Genomic DNA, 19931 nt, shown 5'->3' with positions numbered 1-19931 from the left:
GATCAAAGGAAGGACTGCAATGAGCCCAGACCCTTGCACCTTCCCATCCACAGAAAAGCGCTGAATTTCTTAACTTGAGATATCTGGTTTTCTTTAATTCACAGAAATCTTTTGATGTTCCAACTACCTGGTCTTTGCGGCAAGAACTCCTATACATCCTGGTTCCCCTCTCACCTCTTTGGAGCAGTCAGTCCCTCAAAACGCTCTGAGAAGCTGCTTCCCAGCCTTGACGTCCTCAGAAAGACCACTGCAAAATTCTCAGCTTTTAAGTTGTGCATTTTTTTAGTCGACAGCAGCAAGACTGGAAACACAGAGCATGTCAGGGCTGGTAAGTTAATTAGGAACAATGCCCACTGATAAAAATCTGTAACATTTGTTCTCCGTAACAAGGTGAGTAAGTGATATTTGTGTTTAAAAATTATGGCAAAATATTTCCAATGTCGTACAACCTGAATGCGGAATAGGATTCATGATTTAAGCCCTGATCCCAGGTCACAAGTTTTGAAAAGTGAAACATTCATAAACTGCCCTTAGTTGTGTCTTTGGATTAAAGAACTGGTCCAAGCTGAGATGGTGAAATGGGCAAAAAAACCACCCAAGTAAATTAGAAAGAAAAAAATCCTCCACATGTTTCAAAATGCTCGCTCACTCCGAGCCCCAGACCCTTCCAAAAAACAGAACAGTGTGTGACTATCTTAGGTGAAACGGAGCTGCAAGCTGCAAAGGGGACGTGGTCCCAGACAGATGAATGAACAAACCTGCAGTGAAAGGAAGCAGGACTTCCCTCACTGATCCTGCGTGGCTGGGCTCCTGTGTCACGTGCTGCATGATTTTAAAGGCTCCGTGGGAGACCTTGGAAGAGTTAGTCTTATTAACAGGAAATGCCTCTTCCCTGTTCCTTGTTCCCATAAAAAGGGATTTTCCCTAAACAAGCTGGCCTTCCTCTCCACTCCTTCAGCTAACTCCTCTCTCCTTTTTATTCCTCTTTTGAAATTTAAGCTACCCCCAGAGAGCAGGCTAATGCACCCAACCGGGGAACGAGTCTCCTCTCCACCAACCCTCCCCCTCCCCCCACCTCGGCACCCCCTCCCCCCACCCCCTGCCTATAACCGAGCGGGCCGACCCTTTCTCCTCTCACACTAAGCTCTGTCTCCAGTGTCCTTTCTCCACAATGTTCTCCTTTATCTGGTAACTCAAATGATGCCAATTTCCTATTTGTTCAGAGCTCAGGCTGCAGAGAAGCGATCTCTTCATGGGCTCTCCTCAGAGAACTTGATTTGCACACCCACCAAGGAATATTCATGGGAACTACACTAACTCTGAAGCCAAATAAATTGGTTCCGCGGAATAAACTCTCTCATCCAGAGCTCTAAGTGATTCATGAAGCTGGGCTTAGAGAATGTACTTGTCTTAGGGTTTCCAAGTAAAAACATTAATTGATAAAAACAAAAAAAAAGTCCATCTTTCATTTGTCAGATCTCACAACTACAGATGTCTTCCTTCTATACTTAATGTTTATATCCAACAGTTTAAAATTTGAATTTCTTTTTTCTACTAAATTCAAGGCTTCTAAAAAAATACAAAACAACTGTATTGTCCCAAGTTACAACCTTTGCCTTCAATACAGCTAACGATGGCCCTTAAAATGCTTCATGAAAACACTTTAAGTGAATACCAGATTTTGTAAATAATAACAATATTTTCTACCACTGTACTTAGTGAATGGTGCTGCTAATATTATGCCGTTAATTTTTACAGCCTCTCTCTATGTTTCATAAGGGCAGGTACAACTGTATTATCCTTACGTCCTAATGAAGGAATTGAGGTTAAACAACCACACAGAAATCGGACAGGAGACACCACGGGAAACAGGGACCAGAATGTAGCCCTGCCTGACTGATAACCTACATCACCAGGGCCGGCTGCCACCCGGGGAACCACAGCACCAAAAAGTCAGGTTTCCCACAGGATTCATGGCACATTGTTCTAGGATTCCACAGTGAGTTTCGGTTGTGTGTAGCCCTAAGAAGCTAAACGAAAAAAATGTGTTCAAGCACAGCAAAGCAGTGGCCAGGGCAAAATTATCTCACTAATGTCACTCTGCCACTTTAACCCATCACTCTTAAATCCGAAAATATAAAAAAAAAAAAACAAACAAAAAGAACCAGAAAGATGTATATCATTTTTATACTGGCGAGTATCTTATGAAGTTAAAAATCTCTTAACATCCTTCTATTCAGTTAGAAGTTTTATCACACTGTTAGTCAGTTATCTCACACAGGAAATATTTACTGGATCTTCACTACAGAATAAGCTGATGATCTAAATTCTACTACAACCGCATACAGAGCAATTATAAAGAGATGTGTCAGGAAAAATGACCAGGAAATGTCACATGGACTAGACTTGTAGAAGACAATGTGCTTACCTAAAGGAGGGGTCCCAGAAGGAGAAGAGAGAGAGAAAGGGCCTGAGGAAATACTTGAAGAGGTAATAGCTGAAAACTTCCCTAACTTGGGAAAGGAAGCAGTCACCTAAGTCCAGGAAGCAGAAAGTCCCTTACAAGATTAACCCTAAGACAAACACACCTAAACATATTATCATTAAAATGACAAGAATTAAAGATAAAGAGAGACTATCAAAAGCAACAAGAGGACAGTGACAAATAACACACAAGGGAACTCCCATAAGACCATCCACTGATTCTTCAGCAGAAGCTCTGCAGACCAGAAGGGAGGGGCATACCTTTAAAGTGACGAAAAGGAAAAACCTACAACCCAGAACACTCTACCCAGCAAGGCTCTCGATCAAATTTGATGTAGAAATCAAAAGCTTTGCAGACAGGCCAAAGCTAAAAGAATTCAGTCCTACCAAACCAGCTTTACAACAAATGCTAAAGGAATTTCTCTACACAGAAAAGACCACAATTAAAGGAAGGGAGAAGAGGTTATAAAGAAAAAAAAAAAAAAAAGGCTTCAAACTTTTTCCTCTATTTATATTCTCTACATTGCCTATTTGCAGAAACAAACAAACGAAAACTTCTGGTTTCCCTTCAGGGTATTTTCACAAAGGGAAGGATGGATGGAAAACAGTGAAAGATGACAGTTTGGTTACAAACTACATATTTAAATCAGTCTATTTTTTTATTGGAAAAGGAGATGTATTTTACTGTAGAATTCAAACCTGTTAGAACCCAATGTAAAATATTTTCCAAATGCAGCAAATCTATAACCACCTATAAATTAATTATACATCAGATTCACTGATAGGGACTAATTTTTCATTTTGCACAAGTTTGCCTTACACAGTAAAATCAGCTATTTTGCCAAGAAACCTCTCGTACACCTTTAGACAACGACAATGAATAATGTACTATAAGAAATACAAACATAAAATTGAAGGTAGGTTCAAAGTGACTACTCAAAGGTCAAGTTGGCTTCATACAATTCTACTTCTAAGTGGAAACCGCAGATTGCCACATCGTGTGGTACAGCTCAAAGAACATTTCTGTTTGTTCAACACTGTAATTTATTTTCTGTTTAGTAAGCTGTGAGGTTTCTGCACTAAATACATTTTAAGAAGTGAAAAAATAAATAAATATACCGAATCAAAGCAGGAGCTGTGATTTTCATGGAATAAAAATGCAAGCGTTCGTGAGAATCCAGGGAACGGGAAAGTCATTCTTATTTTTCTTTACCCAGATGTGAAAGAGAGTTCCCGCAATTATGACCACTGAAGGGGCCACAGCCCAAGGTTCTAATGCCTCCAGGTGCTTACCCACAAGGCATAATCTGCTAGTCCTGTAGAAGACTCCAGGATACCAAATGATAAGAATCCTTATATTTAGATTCCTTTTTCTGGTCAAAATGATAAAGCTTCCCCGAAAAGTGAACACTCAGATTTGAGGTTCTTTCTTTTAGCGTCAGTCTTAGCTCCTTTTCATGGTGAGAGTCCCTTTTTTTTTCCCACGAGGCAACCCCAATCCAAAGTATTACCTACTGCTGCAAATAAAAATCTCAAACTGGAGCTGACTTTCCTAGTAAGAACTGGCTTTAGAAGGTGAAAAAGCAGCACTCCACAGAGCAGAAGTCAGCTGACAGGTCTCGCGTGCCCTCTGCCACGTCCTAAGGGGGGACCCTGAACTCACTGCTTCCTCTCCAGACCCTGGTGAGCACTCGGCAGCGTGGGTGGGACCACACGGTCCATTCAATCCACCCCCGGTCTTGTGTCCCAGGTGGTCCTTGACGGCAGCTCAGGACGGGGGATGGTGGCAAGCTATCCACCTGTCTCCGCGTTAGCCATCTCATTGCCTCCTGGGCTATTCCACGTGGAGTCCCCTCTCCCCTCAGCACCGGGTCAGCCCTCTCCTCCTTCAAACCCAGCTCAGTGTTCACAGCCTCCACTGAAACAAAACAAAACACACAAACAAACCAAAAGCACCTGGCCCACAGGTATCTCCCTCTAACTCCGCACACCCACAGCACTTACGCACTCTACAGGATACAGCGCTAAACAAACGTCAGACGACTCAACTGAAAGGAGGATTTTCTCTAGGACTGGATCAGAGATGACCTGGGATAACAAAGAATTTAAATACCATTCATCGCCTATTTTGGAAAAATTGAGGCTGTAATTTCATTATCCGAAATATAACTATTTCTGCAGAAATAAAGCCTCACTACTAGAATTTAATCTCCACTCAGCACAAACCATTACCTGTGCTTCACGGACCGGGGCAGTTAAAACTTCACCAAGTAGCAGGACCAGTCTGAACATGCGGTCCAGAAGCTCTATGCAGCTTCAGAGCAACGAGCACACATCACCGACGCACCTCATCTGATGAAACTTCCTGAGGCTGTAAGTTCCATGTCACAAGCAAGTCCACGGAGTCCCCATGCAGAAGCTGCTGTCTGTCCAACTATTCCCACGCCTCCTTAAATGTCTGATGACCAGAGCATGTCTCTGAGGATCGGTTGAGAGCAAGCAGCTTCTCAAACTCAAAGAAGAGGGCGGGGCTGAGGCTCTGACAGTCAGGGGCCCTCCTGCCCCTCCTCCGCCCTCCAGCCCTCCAGCAGTTCCGTCATTTTGGATTGTTTCGTGTCCTCTCTCCTCTTCGATATGTTCTGCTGTGAACTCTTCCTTCTCACGTTGGGTGGGGACAGGGCAGCAGCCGGAGCTGACACAGAGACAGGGCAGAACTGTTTGCAGGCACAGCGATGAGTGGATGTCAGCAGGACTGAGAAAAGAGCCCCTGGAAGGTAACATCTGAAGGCCCAGCCTTGCCCATCAAGACCTTAAAGAAGCTGCCTTCTCTGCCTCTCTCACCATCACAGACCTCATATACTCTTTCACGAACTGCAATTGTGTTTTTATTCCCCTCCATCCTTAAAACAATCCATACTTCACTTTTAAGACTTGAGTTTTTTTTTTTTTTTTTTCGTGCAGGGATATTTTGAGCTTTCAAAAGAAATTTGTTAATTAGTTTTAAAGTAACATTGAGACATACTTTCTCCAATGTCATCCTGTCGAGTACGTGCATCATTTATAAAAATTATAGAGTCGTGAGTTCCAGGCAATGACGCAGCTCTGGATGTGGTATCTGGCCCTAAGCAATTCTGTACTCAAGTCTGTGCAGTTGGAAACGACAGAGAAGGAAGACTGGCATTTCGGCAGCCCCGAAAATATACTGTTACCTGCCTCTGACGGACTGTTTCCTGGAGAGAAATGCAGGTCCTCATAGAAAGAAATATGAACAAGGCCTGGACCAACAGAGACATCCTCTCAATTTCACCAACACAGGTTGTCTCTGATGCACCCAGCACCAGACTAAACACTGGGTGTCATGAGGAGAGGGAGACGTTTGCTCCAGGTGCTGTCCCATCAGCTCAGGCTGCCAGAACAAATTACCAGACTGTGTGGCTTAAACAACAGAGTTTATCTCTCCCAGTTCTGGAGGCTGGGAAGTCCAAGATCGAGGTGCTGGCAGCTCTGGTGTCTGGTGAGGGCACCCACTCCTGGCTTACAGGCAGCGGTCTTCTTGTGTCCTCACAGCAGAGAGCAGGGAGACGTGAGCCCTCTCTGGAGCCTCTCGAGGGCGCTAATTCCATCCGTGAGGGCCCCACCCTCATGAGCTCATCGAATCCCCTTCACCTCCCAAAAGCTCCGCCTCCTAGTACCCTCACATGGGGGAGTTTCAACATATGAATTCAGGGGAAGGGGAGTGGTCACCAACACTTCCATCCATACCAGGAGCCCACAATCAGAGAGAAGGACTCTTTAAACACTAAAGGTTACAATCTACACAGTCAATTTCACTGCAGCAATCTATCAAGTGTGCTCGGAGCACAGAAGAGGGGAAATTAGTTCTGCTTATGGAAGGAACTCAGAAGTAAGTCCTGTGGGAGAAATGATACCTCAACCAGATACTGAAGAAAGAGCAGGAGTTGACTAAGAAGACGAGTGGGGGAGGGGATTCTTCAGACGATAGAATGACTCTAAAAATCTCTCTGTCTCCGTCTCTCTCTCTCTCATTGCTTAGTATGAATAAAACCAACTTACCAGTTTTAATCAGAGCTAAACTAGTTCTTTTAGTTACTCATGAAGTTTCTCCAAAAGTTATTTGTTTTCAGCTTATCCTCTGTTCATAGCATCTACAAAAGTGACCTCCTGAATTTGCAGACTGCAGAATTTTAACAGTAATAATAACAGAATGAAATTTAATATTAAACGTAAAGTACCTTTGTGGCCAACAGCCCATGTGCGTTCTCCAGCCCCACTAAGGCTGATGGGAAGCTTCAGTTGCTGCCCCAAGCTTACAGGTCATTGAGCACTTTTTAATTTTACTATAAGTCGATGAAATTCAAGAGCCATACATCTACTTCCAAAGTAAATCGTTTTCTGGAAATCACTGAATACTCTGCATGAACAACAAGCGTTTTGCAAACTGATTTGCTCCTCTTACCTCCATGGGGAAAGCTTTGAAGTTAACTGTGTGCTCCGAGCCACGCTGGTTTTCTCTTCCCCAGTGAAATCTAACCTCATACAGCTCGAACTCATGCCCTTGAGGTAATGGGCCTCCTGACAGAACTGGAAAAAGAAAACAAAGTCCGTTTAATCACATCTCAAACACATTCACCAGCACAGCGTTATAAACATTGAGAACTTTTTTTTTCAGCCACAAGGTCTCACGTGCTCTACAGATTAAATCCATAAGCCAAAATGAGAAGGGTGTTACAACTGGGCAGCGAATCTGTCCTGTCACCTGGATACAGCAGAAGTTCCGGGACTCTGCAACACTTGGCGATGAAACATAGACGTTAACCTCGTGAGCATTTTAGGCACAGGTGCAGAGAAAGTCAACAGGTCAGGGCAGTAGCCACACGCCCTGAGAGTTACACTCAGCACTGATCGGGGGACAAGACGGCGCTCTGGGTCTCAGACTGACCACTAATGTGCTCGAGGCCTGTCAGCAAGTTAAACCTTGCTTACAGATAATCCATTTATACGAGCAGGCTTTCAATCTAGAGAGCAGGTATCCACTGACAAAACTGTCCATGAAGAGAATTATTATGAAGCCACCTTGATTTTTCAACAATGAAAACACATTTTTAAAAAAGCAATCCATCATCCCGTATCACAAATATTGACTACACAAAATTGTCATAAAATATTCACAATACCTAAAATATTAAATTTAGTTCCATGCGGCCTTGTCTCTAAGTCTCGTTTCTGGATGTAACCTGTGTCCCAAACAAGGGCACGCTGAAGGATGGTGAAAAATGCATCTGTTTAAGAACCTGTCAGAGAGAGGGTGTATAGCTCAGTGGTAGAGCGCACGCTTAGTGTGCACAAGGTCCCCAGTACCTCCATTAAAAAAAAATAGCAATAATAAATAAATAAATAAATAAAGCTTATTAGTTATAATACTTAATTTTTAAATATATTAATAATTATTAAATAAATAGTATAATTAATTATAATAATTAGCAATAATAAATAAACAAATGAACCTAATTACCTCCTCCCCCTCAAAAAAAAGAATTTAGAAAAAGAACCTGTCTTGAAGCAACAGAACACTTTCATTAGTTAAACACACCCTGATGTCGTACAGAGAAATGTGAAATAAAGTTTATTACATGCGGCCAATTTCAACACAAAGGTTATTTGCATTTTTCTTATAAAAACTGTTCATTCTAAATGGTATCAACTAAGGATTATTGGTTCTTGTCAGTCAAGGAGCTGACCAAGTTCACACCCCGTCGAAGGGATCCCTTTGAAAGAGGCGGGTGTTCACACTCAGGCTGTAGTCGTGAAGGCAGCAACGGAGGCCAAGGTGAGTGCCGCCTGGAGGAGCAGCCTTGTGGGCCATCCTTACTCTAAACTCAGAGGAGAAGAAACAGGGCTGGCGCAGCCATATTTACTTATTTGGTTGGTTCTTCATCTGATAACTCGTCCCCCAAAGAATTCAAGGCTGTTTACAGCAAGGTTCCTATCCCGCAGCTGGACGGCACCGATTAGGAAGAAGAGCAAAGGGAAACAAAGACAGAAAGAGACGGAACAGTGAGGTCCTCGCCCACATGAACAGCATCGAGTCCTTGCTAAAAGGTCCCCCCAGATTCAGTGCCAAGCCTTCCTCCAGTTCAACTGATGAAGAAAAACAGCATCAGTGGCAAAAGCTATTTTAATTTTTCAAGGGCTCAGACCTCACATGCGGGGGGAAGAGAAGCGAGGTGCCTGGCCTTTAAGATGCCACGGTGGCACGCACACTTTTAATGTCTTCCTCGTCCTTGGTCTTATTTTACGTTTCGCCATGACTCGGAGGGGTCAGTGTCATCATCCCCATAGACAGGGGAGAAAACACGGCCGAGAGCGGCGGGGTGTGACTCGCCCCGGTCCCCCAGCTAGCCTGTCCAGGAGTCTGGAACTCGAGTCTTGTGACCCACATCCCACAGTGAGACAGGGCCAGGGAACCCCAGCTTTCAGAACCTGCGAGCACAAACCAGAAAATGGTGAGTTCTTTAAGCCTAGATTTCTAAACTGCAGTCTCCTCCTTGAGTATTACCTCTCATCCTATTTCCTAGAACAATCCAAAAATAAGATTTCAATACGTGGATTAAAAGGGATTACTGATATCCAGAACCGCGATGCAGGCTCACTGCACCTTCTTCAGTGAGCACCCTGCCGTGGATTAACGAAGGAGTAGGGTGTTTTTATCTCAAACCAGGGTGCCACAGCTTCCGAAGAACCCCAACACTGCTTCCTTGCCCTTGGCTGGGTCCAAACTTGGTCTTAAGAAAAACTGGGAAGGAGGCCTAGAGCCTCCCCGCTGTGAACTCCACCTCTCAACCAAAAAGAACAAATGGGAAAGGCTTCTTAGAAGTCTCGGACCTGCTGCTCCCCAGCCTGCAGCATCAGAAGGGGGAACACACCCTCACCTGTGCAGCTACAACCTGGCCTGAGGCCCGGCGGGGAGCGGGAGGCGGGGGGGGGGGGGTCAGTCACACTCCACTTTTAAGAGAAAGCAGAAAATCGTCTTGGAGGAGGCATAGCTACACTCGGCTAAGGAAAAAGAAAGGGGTGTATTGTGGACTGAAGCCCACGTGAGATGGGAAAGAGTATTAAAAAAAAGAAGTATTTCCCCAAAACATTTTCATCAGGTACACACACATAATTTCTGAAACTGTTACAGAGCATCCACCAGTATTTTCTTACAGAAAGAGATGAAGAGGATCCTGGCAGTGATTTCAGGGACCAAAAAGAGACCCATGCTTCAAACTCACCCCCCGCCTGACCAATGCCCAATATTCCTTTAGCTTAAAACTTGGGAACACAGCTGACATTTTAAATGCCCTGGAAATTCAAGCTGCGCAGATCTATGTCTTGTTAGGGAGAAATTCTAGCCCCGCAGGGGTTCCCTCAAAAAATATTTCAACAAATATTTTGTGATCACCTACATTATACCCAGCACCATCTTCAGTGCTTAAGATAACACTGATTTTGACAAAGCAGACAGAATTCACAGGCCCCTGGAACTTACATTCTGTTGGGATGAAATGTCAATTTATACATTTATGAAGATCACATTTTTGCTGTGATATTTGGTCACTACATGGCAGTTTTGATGGCTGTGACGTCATTGCGTTCAATGAAATTATCATGAAACCATAATCTCAGGGTCTTAACGTTCTGTTGGGTTGAACGTGAATGCAAAGGAGGGGAGCATTTTGCCCAGGTCCCGTCCCCAGGGAGGTGACAAAGGGGCAGCTTCCAGCCAGGAATCGGCTCTGGGGCTCCTCACTTTTGCTGCAGATGAACAACCCAAAGATAAGCCCCCTAAGATCGCACGGCTGTGCAAAGCCGTCAAGAACGACAAAAGCCTGAATGCAGAATTTTATGAGGTGCCAGGTAAAAGCATTTCCTGCTCATCCCCCAGGAATGACCGTGTTTACAGACCACAAGTAAAGAGCAGCTCTGTTTTACCCATTTGGCAACATCCTCTTAAGGCATTTTCCTCCCTTTTCACCACTTACTTTTTCCATAGGAAAACTAGTCACACCAAAAGGGGAACACTTTTCCTGCACTTACGAATATCACTCAAATTTTTCTGAGTGATCTCTTATCACTATGTGGCAGGTTTATTGGTTGTGATGTCATTATGTCCAATAAAATTACAATGAGACAACACGAAACTCACACTGATGACAGGCTGCATTTCCTCAGAAGGACGAACTCGTGAAAAGAATACAGTTTGAACCGGTGTCATTACTCCCACCTCCGTTTTCCTTCACGCCTTGCCTTTGACAGGCCTGGCCACTGTTTATAGACATAAAAGAGCCCCTTTCAGAAGCTACTGCAAAATTTGAGAATCCCTTAAAGACGTGATGTATATACATTTATCTAGATCTATCCAAGCTTCTATCATCTTTTGCTGAAAACAGATTTGCCAGATAGTTCAAAAGCTTATTCCTCCTCGTTCCATTGGTGTTCAACACATACGTGTTGAGATGGGCTCCACGCCCAGCCCGGGTGGACCACTGAGTGCATAAAGAGCAGGACATAATCTCCGGGCTGGCGGGGGGATCTCAGTGCTTAAGGAACTAGATGTAACAGCAGGGACTGACTGCATCAGAGCCGGTGAGGGAAAGTGCACCAGGCACTCGGAGGGGCCCCCGCAGGGGCTGAGCCAAAGCCAAGGGGGCATCAGAAAGTCAGGGAAGACTTTCCGGGGGAGGTGACGGCTACGCAGAGTCTTGAAGAGAAGGCTAAGGGAAGAAGGGAGACAGTGCATGCCGAGCGGAGAGAAGAGGCTGAGAAAGGCTCGGAGATGTGAACCCGCCTGAGTGCGTCCCACGAGAGCACAGTTGGAGGAGTCCGCCAGCCCAGGGCCAAAGGATCTGAAGGTCAGAAGAGGATTGTGGCCCACGCTGAGGGGCTGGAATTTATCATGGGGGGAACCATCGATAGCTTTTAAGCAGGAAACTAATATTTTTGCATTTTAAAATATTACTCCCAGGCCTGCCTGGATGGTGGACCAGCAAAGGGCAGCCTAACCATTTCAAAAGTTATGTGACAGCCAGGTAAAGACGGTGAGGCCGGGAGACACAGCCCGCTGGAGCCACGACCCCAGCACGCAGGGAGACCAACGCCAATGGTCCCCAGAGGATCAGGGGCCTCCAAGGTTCATTTGCAAAAGGTTCAAACATTTTTTTTTTCTTTTTAGTTATTTTTAATGTTGGAGGAGGGGATAATTAGGTTTATTTATTTATTTATTTAAATGGAGGCACTGGGGATTGAATCTGGGACCTCGTGTACACTAAGCATGCACTCTACCACTGAGCTATATCTTCCCCCCATCTTTTTCTTTTTTTTAAGATTCAAAGATTTTATAATCTCACTTTAACTTTTAAGTTATCCCAAATTTATTCATAAAACATTGCAAAAATAGTATTAGTTCTTTTTTAACATCTGAAGTCTTGAAAGCAATAATCAACATTTTTTATAGTCCTGAGCTTTTAACCCACAGCTTTACCTCATATTAAAGAATAAATATCATCGGCTTGTATACCGTGCAACGGTGGGATCCACGGTAGGGAGAGGGGGCCAGTTAAACTGGGTCTACACGAGCAAAGTCAGCAGGTGAGGGCAGCTGTCCAGGTAATTCTAGTCCCCCAAAATTAGCTAATAATAAATGTAATCATAAAGAAATTCAACCCTGATGTTTCATATAAAGAATATAGAGCCTCTTCATAAGTGAAAATAACTTTAAGATATTTTTTGACGACTTCATCTTTCAATCAGCAAGTTTGCCTAGGATATACCATAAAAAACTGTCCTATTTTCAGATTGGGATTTCAAAATGTAGAATAGATAAACAAGATTATACTGTATAGCACAGGGAAATATATACAAGATCTTATGGTAGCTCACAGAGAAAAAAGTGTGACAGTTCATGTATAATTGAAAAATTGTGCTCTTCACTAGAATTTGGCACAACATTGTAAAATGATTATAACTCAATAAAAAATGTTAAAAAGTTGTCCTATTTGGGGGAAAAAGTATGATTAATAATAATAATAATAATAATCTACTCTAAATTTAATATTGAGAATTATCAAAGACCCAGAAGTAAGTCTTTCCAGTTAAAGTTTCTATAAGAAGTTGCACTGCAGGGCACAAATGACCTACCTTAATTTGCAATTTCTCCGATACCAATGGTGCATGAAAAAAAGTGGTCACGCACCACTTGTTTTCAGACAGAATGACATTCTACTGCGTAAACCTGGGCAGCCTGACACCTTTTTCACAACTTAAGTATAAAACCACTCGGGCTAGAAATCTGCAATTAAATTTTTATACTTAAGCTGCTTCTTACACCACTTAAGTATATTCGGTTTTAATTTGTCCGTGTTTGCTAAAAATGCTAATATTCCCAGGGGACAGCGATTCGTGGATCCTAGGGAGAAATTAAATGACACATGTGGCAGCTTTAATAAGGCTGTCCCTCCTCAGGGAGATGGCAGGACCAAGAGTCTGGCCGGGTCACGCCCGGAATGTGATGCCGGGCTCAGCTCCACCTGAGGGGGAACTGTGCCACCTTGAACTGTCACAGCACAGGCTGAAGGAGGGTGACAGGCTCCAGACTGTGGCCCAGCCACAGGGGCTCCACCCCGGCGAGGCCCTGCTTCCCGTTCCACACAAGCGATCACTGAGGTCGGCAGGCGGCTTCCCAGAAAGCTCTTGGGCCCCCTTCCTTCCAGCACCACCGGCACACAGCAGCGGCAGCTCTGGGCAACTGAATCTCTTGCAACAACCTTCAGACGCTCCCAGTCTCTCCCAGATCCCGTCTTACTCAGTGTGGCCAGGTTAATTTTCCTAAAACAACATGCTAATTATGACTTTATCCTACGGAACAACCAAGAAAAGGGTTATACTCTTTAGACCTAATTTAAGATCCCTGGTGAATTTGCCTTCACACAGCTTCTCCACTATATTATCTATTAACCCCATTCAACGTGAATGAATCTCTCCTTCCAGATATACTGAAGAATTTGCATTTCCTCATCCGCTCTCCAGACCTTCCCGCAGCCTCATCTTTTTCATCTACTGTCCTCTCTTTCCACACATCCCAGTGTTCCCAGTCCACATGCGAGTCCCCCTTCAACAATCACTGCAAATGCTACTTCCTCCGCAAATCCTTCCCTAATAATTTCAGTCCCAAATAATCCCTCCCTGTATGCCTGTCTCTCACCACCTATCCTTGTAACCTCCCTGAGGGCTGGCTTTGGGTCTGATTCATATCAACTTGATCCCAAGTATGGAACACTTCACATAAAGCAAAACGAAGATTGCCAACTGTGCCCTGCAGGCCAGAAAAGCGCAGGGAATGTGTGTGTGTGGTTCACAGGTCCACAGCTCCAGCCTCTCCAGACAGACTCGACATCTGGCAAACAAGGCGTGCTCTCTGCAGTTTGCTGATTTCCCACAGACCCCACCAGTCCCTACTGCCTTCCAACACTGCAGATAAAGCAGAGGGTCAGTAGCTATTTACGAGTTTTGCTCTCCTGCTTGCCTTCATTTATAATACCTTACCTGGCTCTCAGAGACAAGTGAATTTGTAATTCCTGTAGTAAATGATTCATAAACGGGTATTAATGAAGGACTCTCGCGTGAGGAGTGGTTGAAGGAACTATGTCAGGAAGGAAAAATGGTAGCTCCATGATATGACAGTGGTGGTCAGTATTTTAAAGAATGACACGTGAAAGTACAATCGCATGTGTTCTGTGGCGGTCCAGAAAGAAGACACAATGAGGGTAATCACAGAACTTCTCGATTTGGAGAATTACTCAAGAGCAAAGTGGATTTCCTCAGTGAGGAATAGATTTCCTTTCCTGAGCTGTTCAACCTGAGGCCACCCAGCCACCTGCCAGAGGGTCTGAGATGCGAGGCTAGACGGGCAGGCCTAGGGGCCCATCCCACTAGGTGAATCTAAGATTCAGGCCCTTTCCTGAACTCATCTGCTCCCTGACTAGAAATCAGAACAGCGAACAAAGCCGCATACAGTCCGTACGAGTGAGCCGCTTCTAGGGCGACTGGGTCACAAGAAGAGAAGGGGGCTGAGAAAGAAACTTCGAAGAATTCCATCATTGAAGGATAACAGAGAATGGAGAAGTGGCAGAGAAAGGGCAGCCAAAATTAGGAAGAGACAGCAAGAAGTGCGTGTCCCAGAGACCAACGGGAGAAAGAGCTTCCAAAACTTCCAGCAGACGCAGCAGAATTGAAGCATTTTAAGAATTTTAAAGTGGTCCTCTGCTTGTGGGATGGGAAGATCGTCGGTGACCTTGGTCTGGGAACTTTCAGCAGGCGGCTTGCCTGGCTCGCACCCGTGACACACTCAAACTGAAAATCCCGGGTGAGGTTACTGCGTACGGGAACTATAGCCTTAGGATTATGTTAAAAGCTTTACTTTCATACGTATAAGCGCTCAAATTAGGCTACAACTCTTGTAACTCTTTTTGGTAATTCTGTATTATTTTTTAACATAAACGAAGCCAAACAATCAAAAAAGAATTGTGCTTATTCTATGAATTTTTTATTTAAAAAAAAAAACAGCATCCAAGGAAACTTAAGTGCATTATCACCAAGTGAAAGAGTGAAAGACTATGAAATGTGTGACTCCAAATATATGACACTCTGAAAAAGGCAAAACTAAGAAGACGGCGGTAAGATTAGCGATCGCCAAGGGGTGGGGAGGGGCGGGGACACAAGGAAGAGCACGAGGGTTTTGAGGGCAGAGAAATTGTTCTGTATGAAATTGCAATGGTGGATACACGTCATTATCCATCTGTTCAAGCCCATGGAAAGTACACCACCAGGAGTGAACTCCAGTGTAAACTTGGACTTGAGGCGACGGTGAATGTCAGTGGAGGCTCATGTGCCCCCCTGGTTACACTCCTCTGCTTGTGGTCAACAACCAGAAAGCAGGACAGCCAGGTGGGAGCCACCACACCTTCTCCCCCAGAGAAGCCGACATGCCCACAAAGACTCCTCCAGCCACACAACCTGGTCCTACATTGTCACGTCACTGTGACGTTCCCCAGACCTCAGTCCCTGCCCGTGTGCACAGAACCGCTGATCTGACTTTCAGACCCATTCCTACATATGACCAAAGAGCCAAAGATCACTGGGCATCTAAGAAGACCTCCAACCTAAAAGAGACAGACCAAAACAAACAGAAAAAGGATCCCTAATAAATAGGGACATACAGGGAACAGGGAAAGAGCAATGCAGGAAAGAATGGAGAAAGATCCTGTAATTAGGAAATAAATACTGGTAGCTGTTTGTTTTTTTTTTTTAAAGTCTTTCTTGACTCATAGAATAAACACAATTTTTTAGAAAATTACAAATGTAAGAGCAGAAATTAAAAGTTTAAGAGAAAGAAAAATCGAAATTAAGAAAAGCTACCAGAAAGTAGAAGAAAAAGACCAAAAGATAAATAGATGTTATGAAACAAAGAGAAAAGAAAACTTAACAATGAATTAATATAAGAAAAGTTCTAAGAAATGAAACACACACCTGTCTTGATTGAATGCGGCCACCAAGTACCCAACACAGAGATACCTTCTTTTCAGAAAGTTACTGGAAGATGAACTGCAGAAGGGAATAAACCAAGAAACTCCCTGAAATGAGGGAACAACCTCGAAAGACGATGTCACAGCATCCAGGAAACACGGGACTGGACACGGAGACAAGCCAAGGAACTTCCTAGGCTCGAGGTCCAAGGAGCTGGCCGTCCACATGGGGCAGAAGAAGGGAAGGGAGGCCTCAGAGAGAGGAAGGACGGAAGGACTTCAGAGGGCTTTCTGAATCTCCTGGGAGAAGATCTGCCAGCCAACCGTCAGAGAGTTTGGAAATGAAATCATAAACAAAACACCAAATAAACAAAAATACACTAACCCCAGGGGGGAGAAACCCCTCATTATTCAATAAAGGAAACAGAATATAGTCTCAGCTGGAAAGAACAGTTGCACATTTATAATTAAAAAACACTGAGTTAATTTAAATGACAACTGTAATTTAAGCAGACAAGGACATGGGGTGGGGGGGCAAAACCATGATGGGGAAGAGTCATAAAAGGACTAGCCTCGTCTTCCATCCAAAGCACGTCAGTATAAATGTGTTATTAAGAAATGTGGATGAGGCAGTAAGAGAAACAGGTAGGAGTCGAAAGTGGTTGTCGCCAGGGCAAACAGTTCGAGGTGGGGAGGGGTGGCGTGCAGCCAGAATTACAGTACCGGTCAACTATTTTAAGTTTACATCCTATTTTGATACAGACAAAGCTTGAATTAAATAAATTAAATAAATGAAAGCTTAAATTAAATAGATGAAAAGCCCAGAGTGTTTGGGGCTTGCAGATCATTCCTTTGAAAAGCTTGTATATGTTAGAAAACAAATAAACAAACTAGTCCAGACATGGTATTTTCGTTACATTTTTTTTTAATTCGGAGAAATATTAAAAGAGACGAAACAATGGAGAAGAAATGAGTCTAGTGGCAGAAAGAAGACGGGGCATCTGAAGGAGCAAGGTCTCCAAGGAGGCAGGAGTAAGGGGACTAGATTGTGTGCGTCAAATTAGACCCAGAGAGAAACACAGACAGCTCCTCCGTGGTGGTCCAGGGGGGACCCTGTGGTGTAAGGGCTGAAACGTTGCTTGATCATCTCTATTTTGGGGTGAGGTAGGGGACGAAGGAAAATTGTAAACGTCTGAGAAGGTACTGGGGAGAAAATGGTAAACTCAGTTTGAGCAAGCAAATCTGATCTTCGAGTAGGAAAGGAGACACACTGCCTTAATTGACAGCACTGGTCCTCAGTCACCCCTCTACACTCCTGTAATACTGTGACACTAACCACGTCCTATTTACCCTGACACTTTGAAAGTCTCTGGTTTCACTTATATGAATCCTCAAGAACCATCTTATCCATGTGTATAAAACCAACACTCAGTCACCTTGGTGCCTGATGTGAAATGTGTGTTTGTTGCACAGACACATGTTTATTTCCAGAAGTACAAAGGCATGCCAACATGTTAATACACCTTAAAATGTAATACCAATATTACCTTAAAATGTTTTTTATATATCAGAACAGTCAGCATTCAATAATTTTCCTACACATTTAAAAATAATGCATAATGTCCCATCATAGATAACCCCCCTGACAAAAAAAAAATCTGAAGTTCAAATGTACATCTGAAGCTGTCTCTTTGGCCACATCCATATAACACCTAGATTCTGTTTTGGGTGATGCCCAGTCTTTGAACTTGGGATGGCAGGGAAGACTACATGAATCTATATCTCATGGATTCTAAATCCAAGCTCAGGAACATTCACAACAAATTAAGCATCCATAGTTGGATATCAATACCTTCCCTTTCTAATAATAAATTCAAAGGTTTTATGGCTTGAAATACTAAATTTATTGATTCAGAATTAATTTGAGTACAGTCAGTCTCTGTTTATTAAGCACCTCCTAGTATTTCAACACACTCTAATTTTAAATCCTTCCCAAGGGGGAAATACAGTTATTATTCACTATGAAAAGTATGATGCTAATGCTCACTTTAAAGTATTCTGCTTTCTCCTCCACTACATTTAAGCCAAAAACCACTTTCCTTGGTAATTGCCAAGAGCTTTTCTAAAAAACATTTCAGATCCATCTCAAACAAGTTTAGATGGGAGGAGGGGAGTTAAAAACACATAAAATTAAGAGCTTTGTTTGCCATCTAAATCTTTTGTTGAGTTTAACGGATGTCTTTGACTGCTATTAGTAAAATTCTTGTTGTATAAATATAGTAGAGAAAATTAATTTGAAAAGTCTCTGTTGAATGCCATATTATGTCAATAAATCCTAAGCTTTAGTTGCATAAAGCAGTAAGATAGAGAATTATAATTATCTAAATGATTTAAGCTAATCAACAATTTAGGATAAAATGCAGGTTGGTGCACCTGCATATACTTTTCCTCAAATTCCACACAGTTGCGATTTGACCAACTAAGGTTGTACCAGTAACACCATACAACATACAACAACCAAACTGACACCTTCGTCATTTCATGCTTTCCTCTTTTCAAAAATGTTTCAGAAAACAATTCCCCAAAATGCATTTTGTAGTATATAAAGGTATCCTGCCAACAGAGTTAAGATAGCTCTATCTTTAAGGTCATACAGGCTAACCAGCTCCATGATGACTTCTAGTTTACAAGAGCGCACAAAAACATCTCAAGTACCTGATTTCGACTTCAGGATAACCTGAATGGTATGTCCATCGTTGGTGACCTCGCAGTCCCGGCAGACCACGTAATTCGGGGAGAGGCGGACTTCCAGCAGAGAGGGGTCGTATCTGGCTTCTCGTGAGTTCAAGTTAATGGGAGACTGGTACTCCCCGTTAGCATCGGGAAACACCAAGCCCCACTCAACACCTGAGGACAAAACGAAGCAAATTTAGAACAGATTTAAAAAATAAGTTACAGCAGAATTTAGCATGGGAAAGCTAGCTTAAACACTGTTTATGATCCTTGCCATTATTAAGAAGGTGATGGCTACCACCTCTTTACAGATACAATGTAGTAATAATAATGTGTGTGAATTTTTGCATTCACATATTTTGCATTCATATTTTGAATGATCTACTGTTATCAAACACCACATTCAAAGTCCCAGACTAACAAAATATTCTACTTGTCCACACAGATGTAGTAATCTATGGGTCTAGGAAATGTAGGTCATCTTTAAGTGATCAGGAAAAAAAATGATACCACAAAAATTTCCTCTGCTCATTAGTTCAATTATGTGCAGTACCTGGGAGATTCCTGTAACTCTCAGCACGCTTGGTGAGAGCCAAAACGCATAAATCTGCTGCTAGTGAATAAACACTTCTTATCAGAAAAGCAAAGACAGTATTTTGAAGTGTGCATATGCACGTACACACGTATCTATATACCGTGCACATACGCATAATATAATTTCCATATTTTTATAATAAAATTTATAAACTCTACATTTGTTTCAGCGTACGTAGTCAACATCAGCGCCAGTAGTCAGCGCTGTTAGCAGTCCTAAATCTTCAAGGATACCTCAAGGAAACTAAACTTTTTATTAAAAGCTCAGCCCCCTTCTCGCCAGGCCCACCGATTCGGCTGGAAACTGAGGACTAGTTTAGAGAGAGTGGAGCGGCGGCAGCATCCTTCCCGCAGAGTCGTGGCTGAGACACTTTCTCCCTGCAGGGTCCTCTGAGCAAGCAAGAAACTAAGTTTCACTAACGCTGTGTCCTCACGGTGTTCAGTACCGTGCGACGATGCTCGTCTGAGCTACTGGCAAGACAGAAATGTCACCGCCTGAGCCTTCAGGCTCGCCCTCCGGATGGCGGCAGGTGCCAG

The 19931-nt window shown here is 43.3% G+C and overlaps 1 protein-coding gene across 3 annotated transcripts in view; it reads right to left on the bottom strand.

The window, feature by feature from the left end:
- The window catches only part of CA8 (carbonic anhydrase 8), a 76858-nt gene that overhangs the window by 56475 nt on the left and 452 nt on the right, over positions 1 to 19931 (bottom strand). For all 3 annotated transcript variants that reach the window (XM_032469852.1, XM_032469850.1, XM_032469851.1), the window contains exons 2-3: positions 18783 to 18974; positions 6962 to 7086 (exon numbers count right to left, since the gene is read on the bottom strand). In XM_032469852.1, the coding sequence (XP_032325743.1) occupies positions 6962 to 7086; positions 18783 to 18974 (317 nt within the window). The remainder of the gene's footprint in view (positions 1 to 6961; positions 7087 to 18782; positions 18975 to 19931) is intronic.

This window comes from Camelus ferus, chromosome 29, assembly GCF_009834535.1.
Source record: "Camelus ferus isolate YT-003-E chromosome 29, BCGSAC_Cfer_1.0, whole genome shotgun sequence".
Lineage (NCBI taxonomy): Eukaryota > Metazoa > Chordata > Mammalia > Artiodactyla > Camelidae > Camelus > Camelus ferus.
The sequence above is the reverse complement of the archived record's forward strand: the minus strand, read 5'-3'. Positions and strand labels throughout refer to the sequence as shown.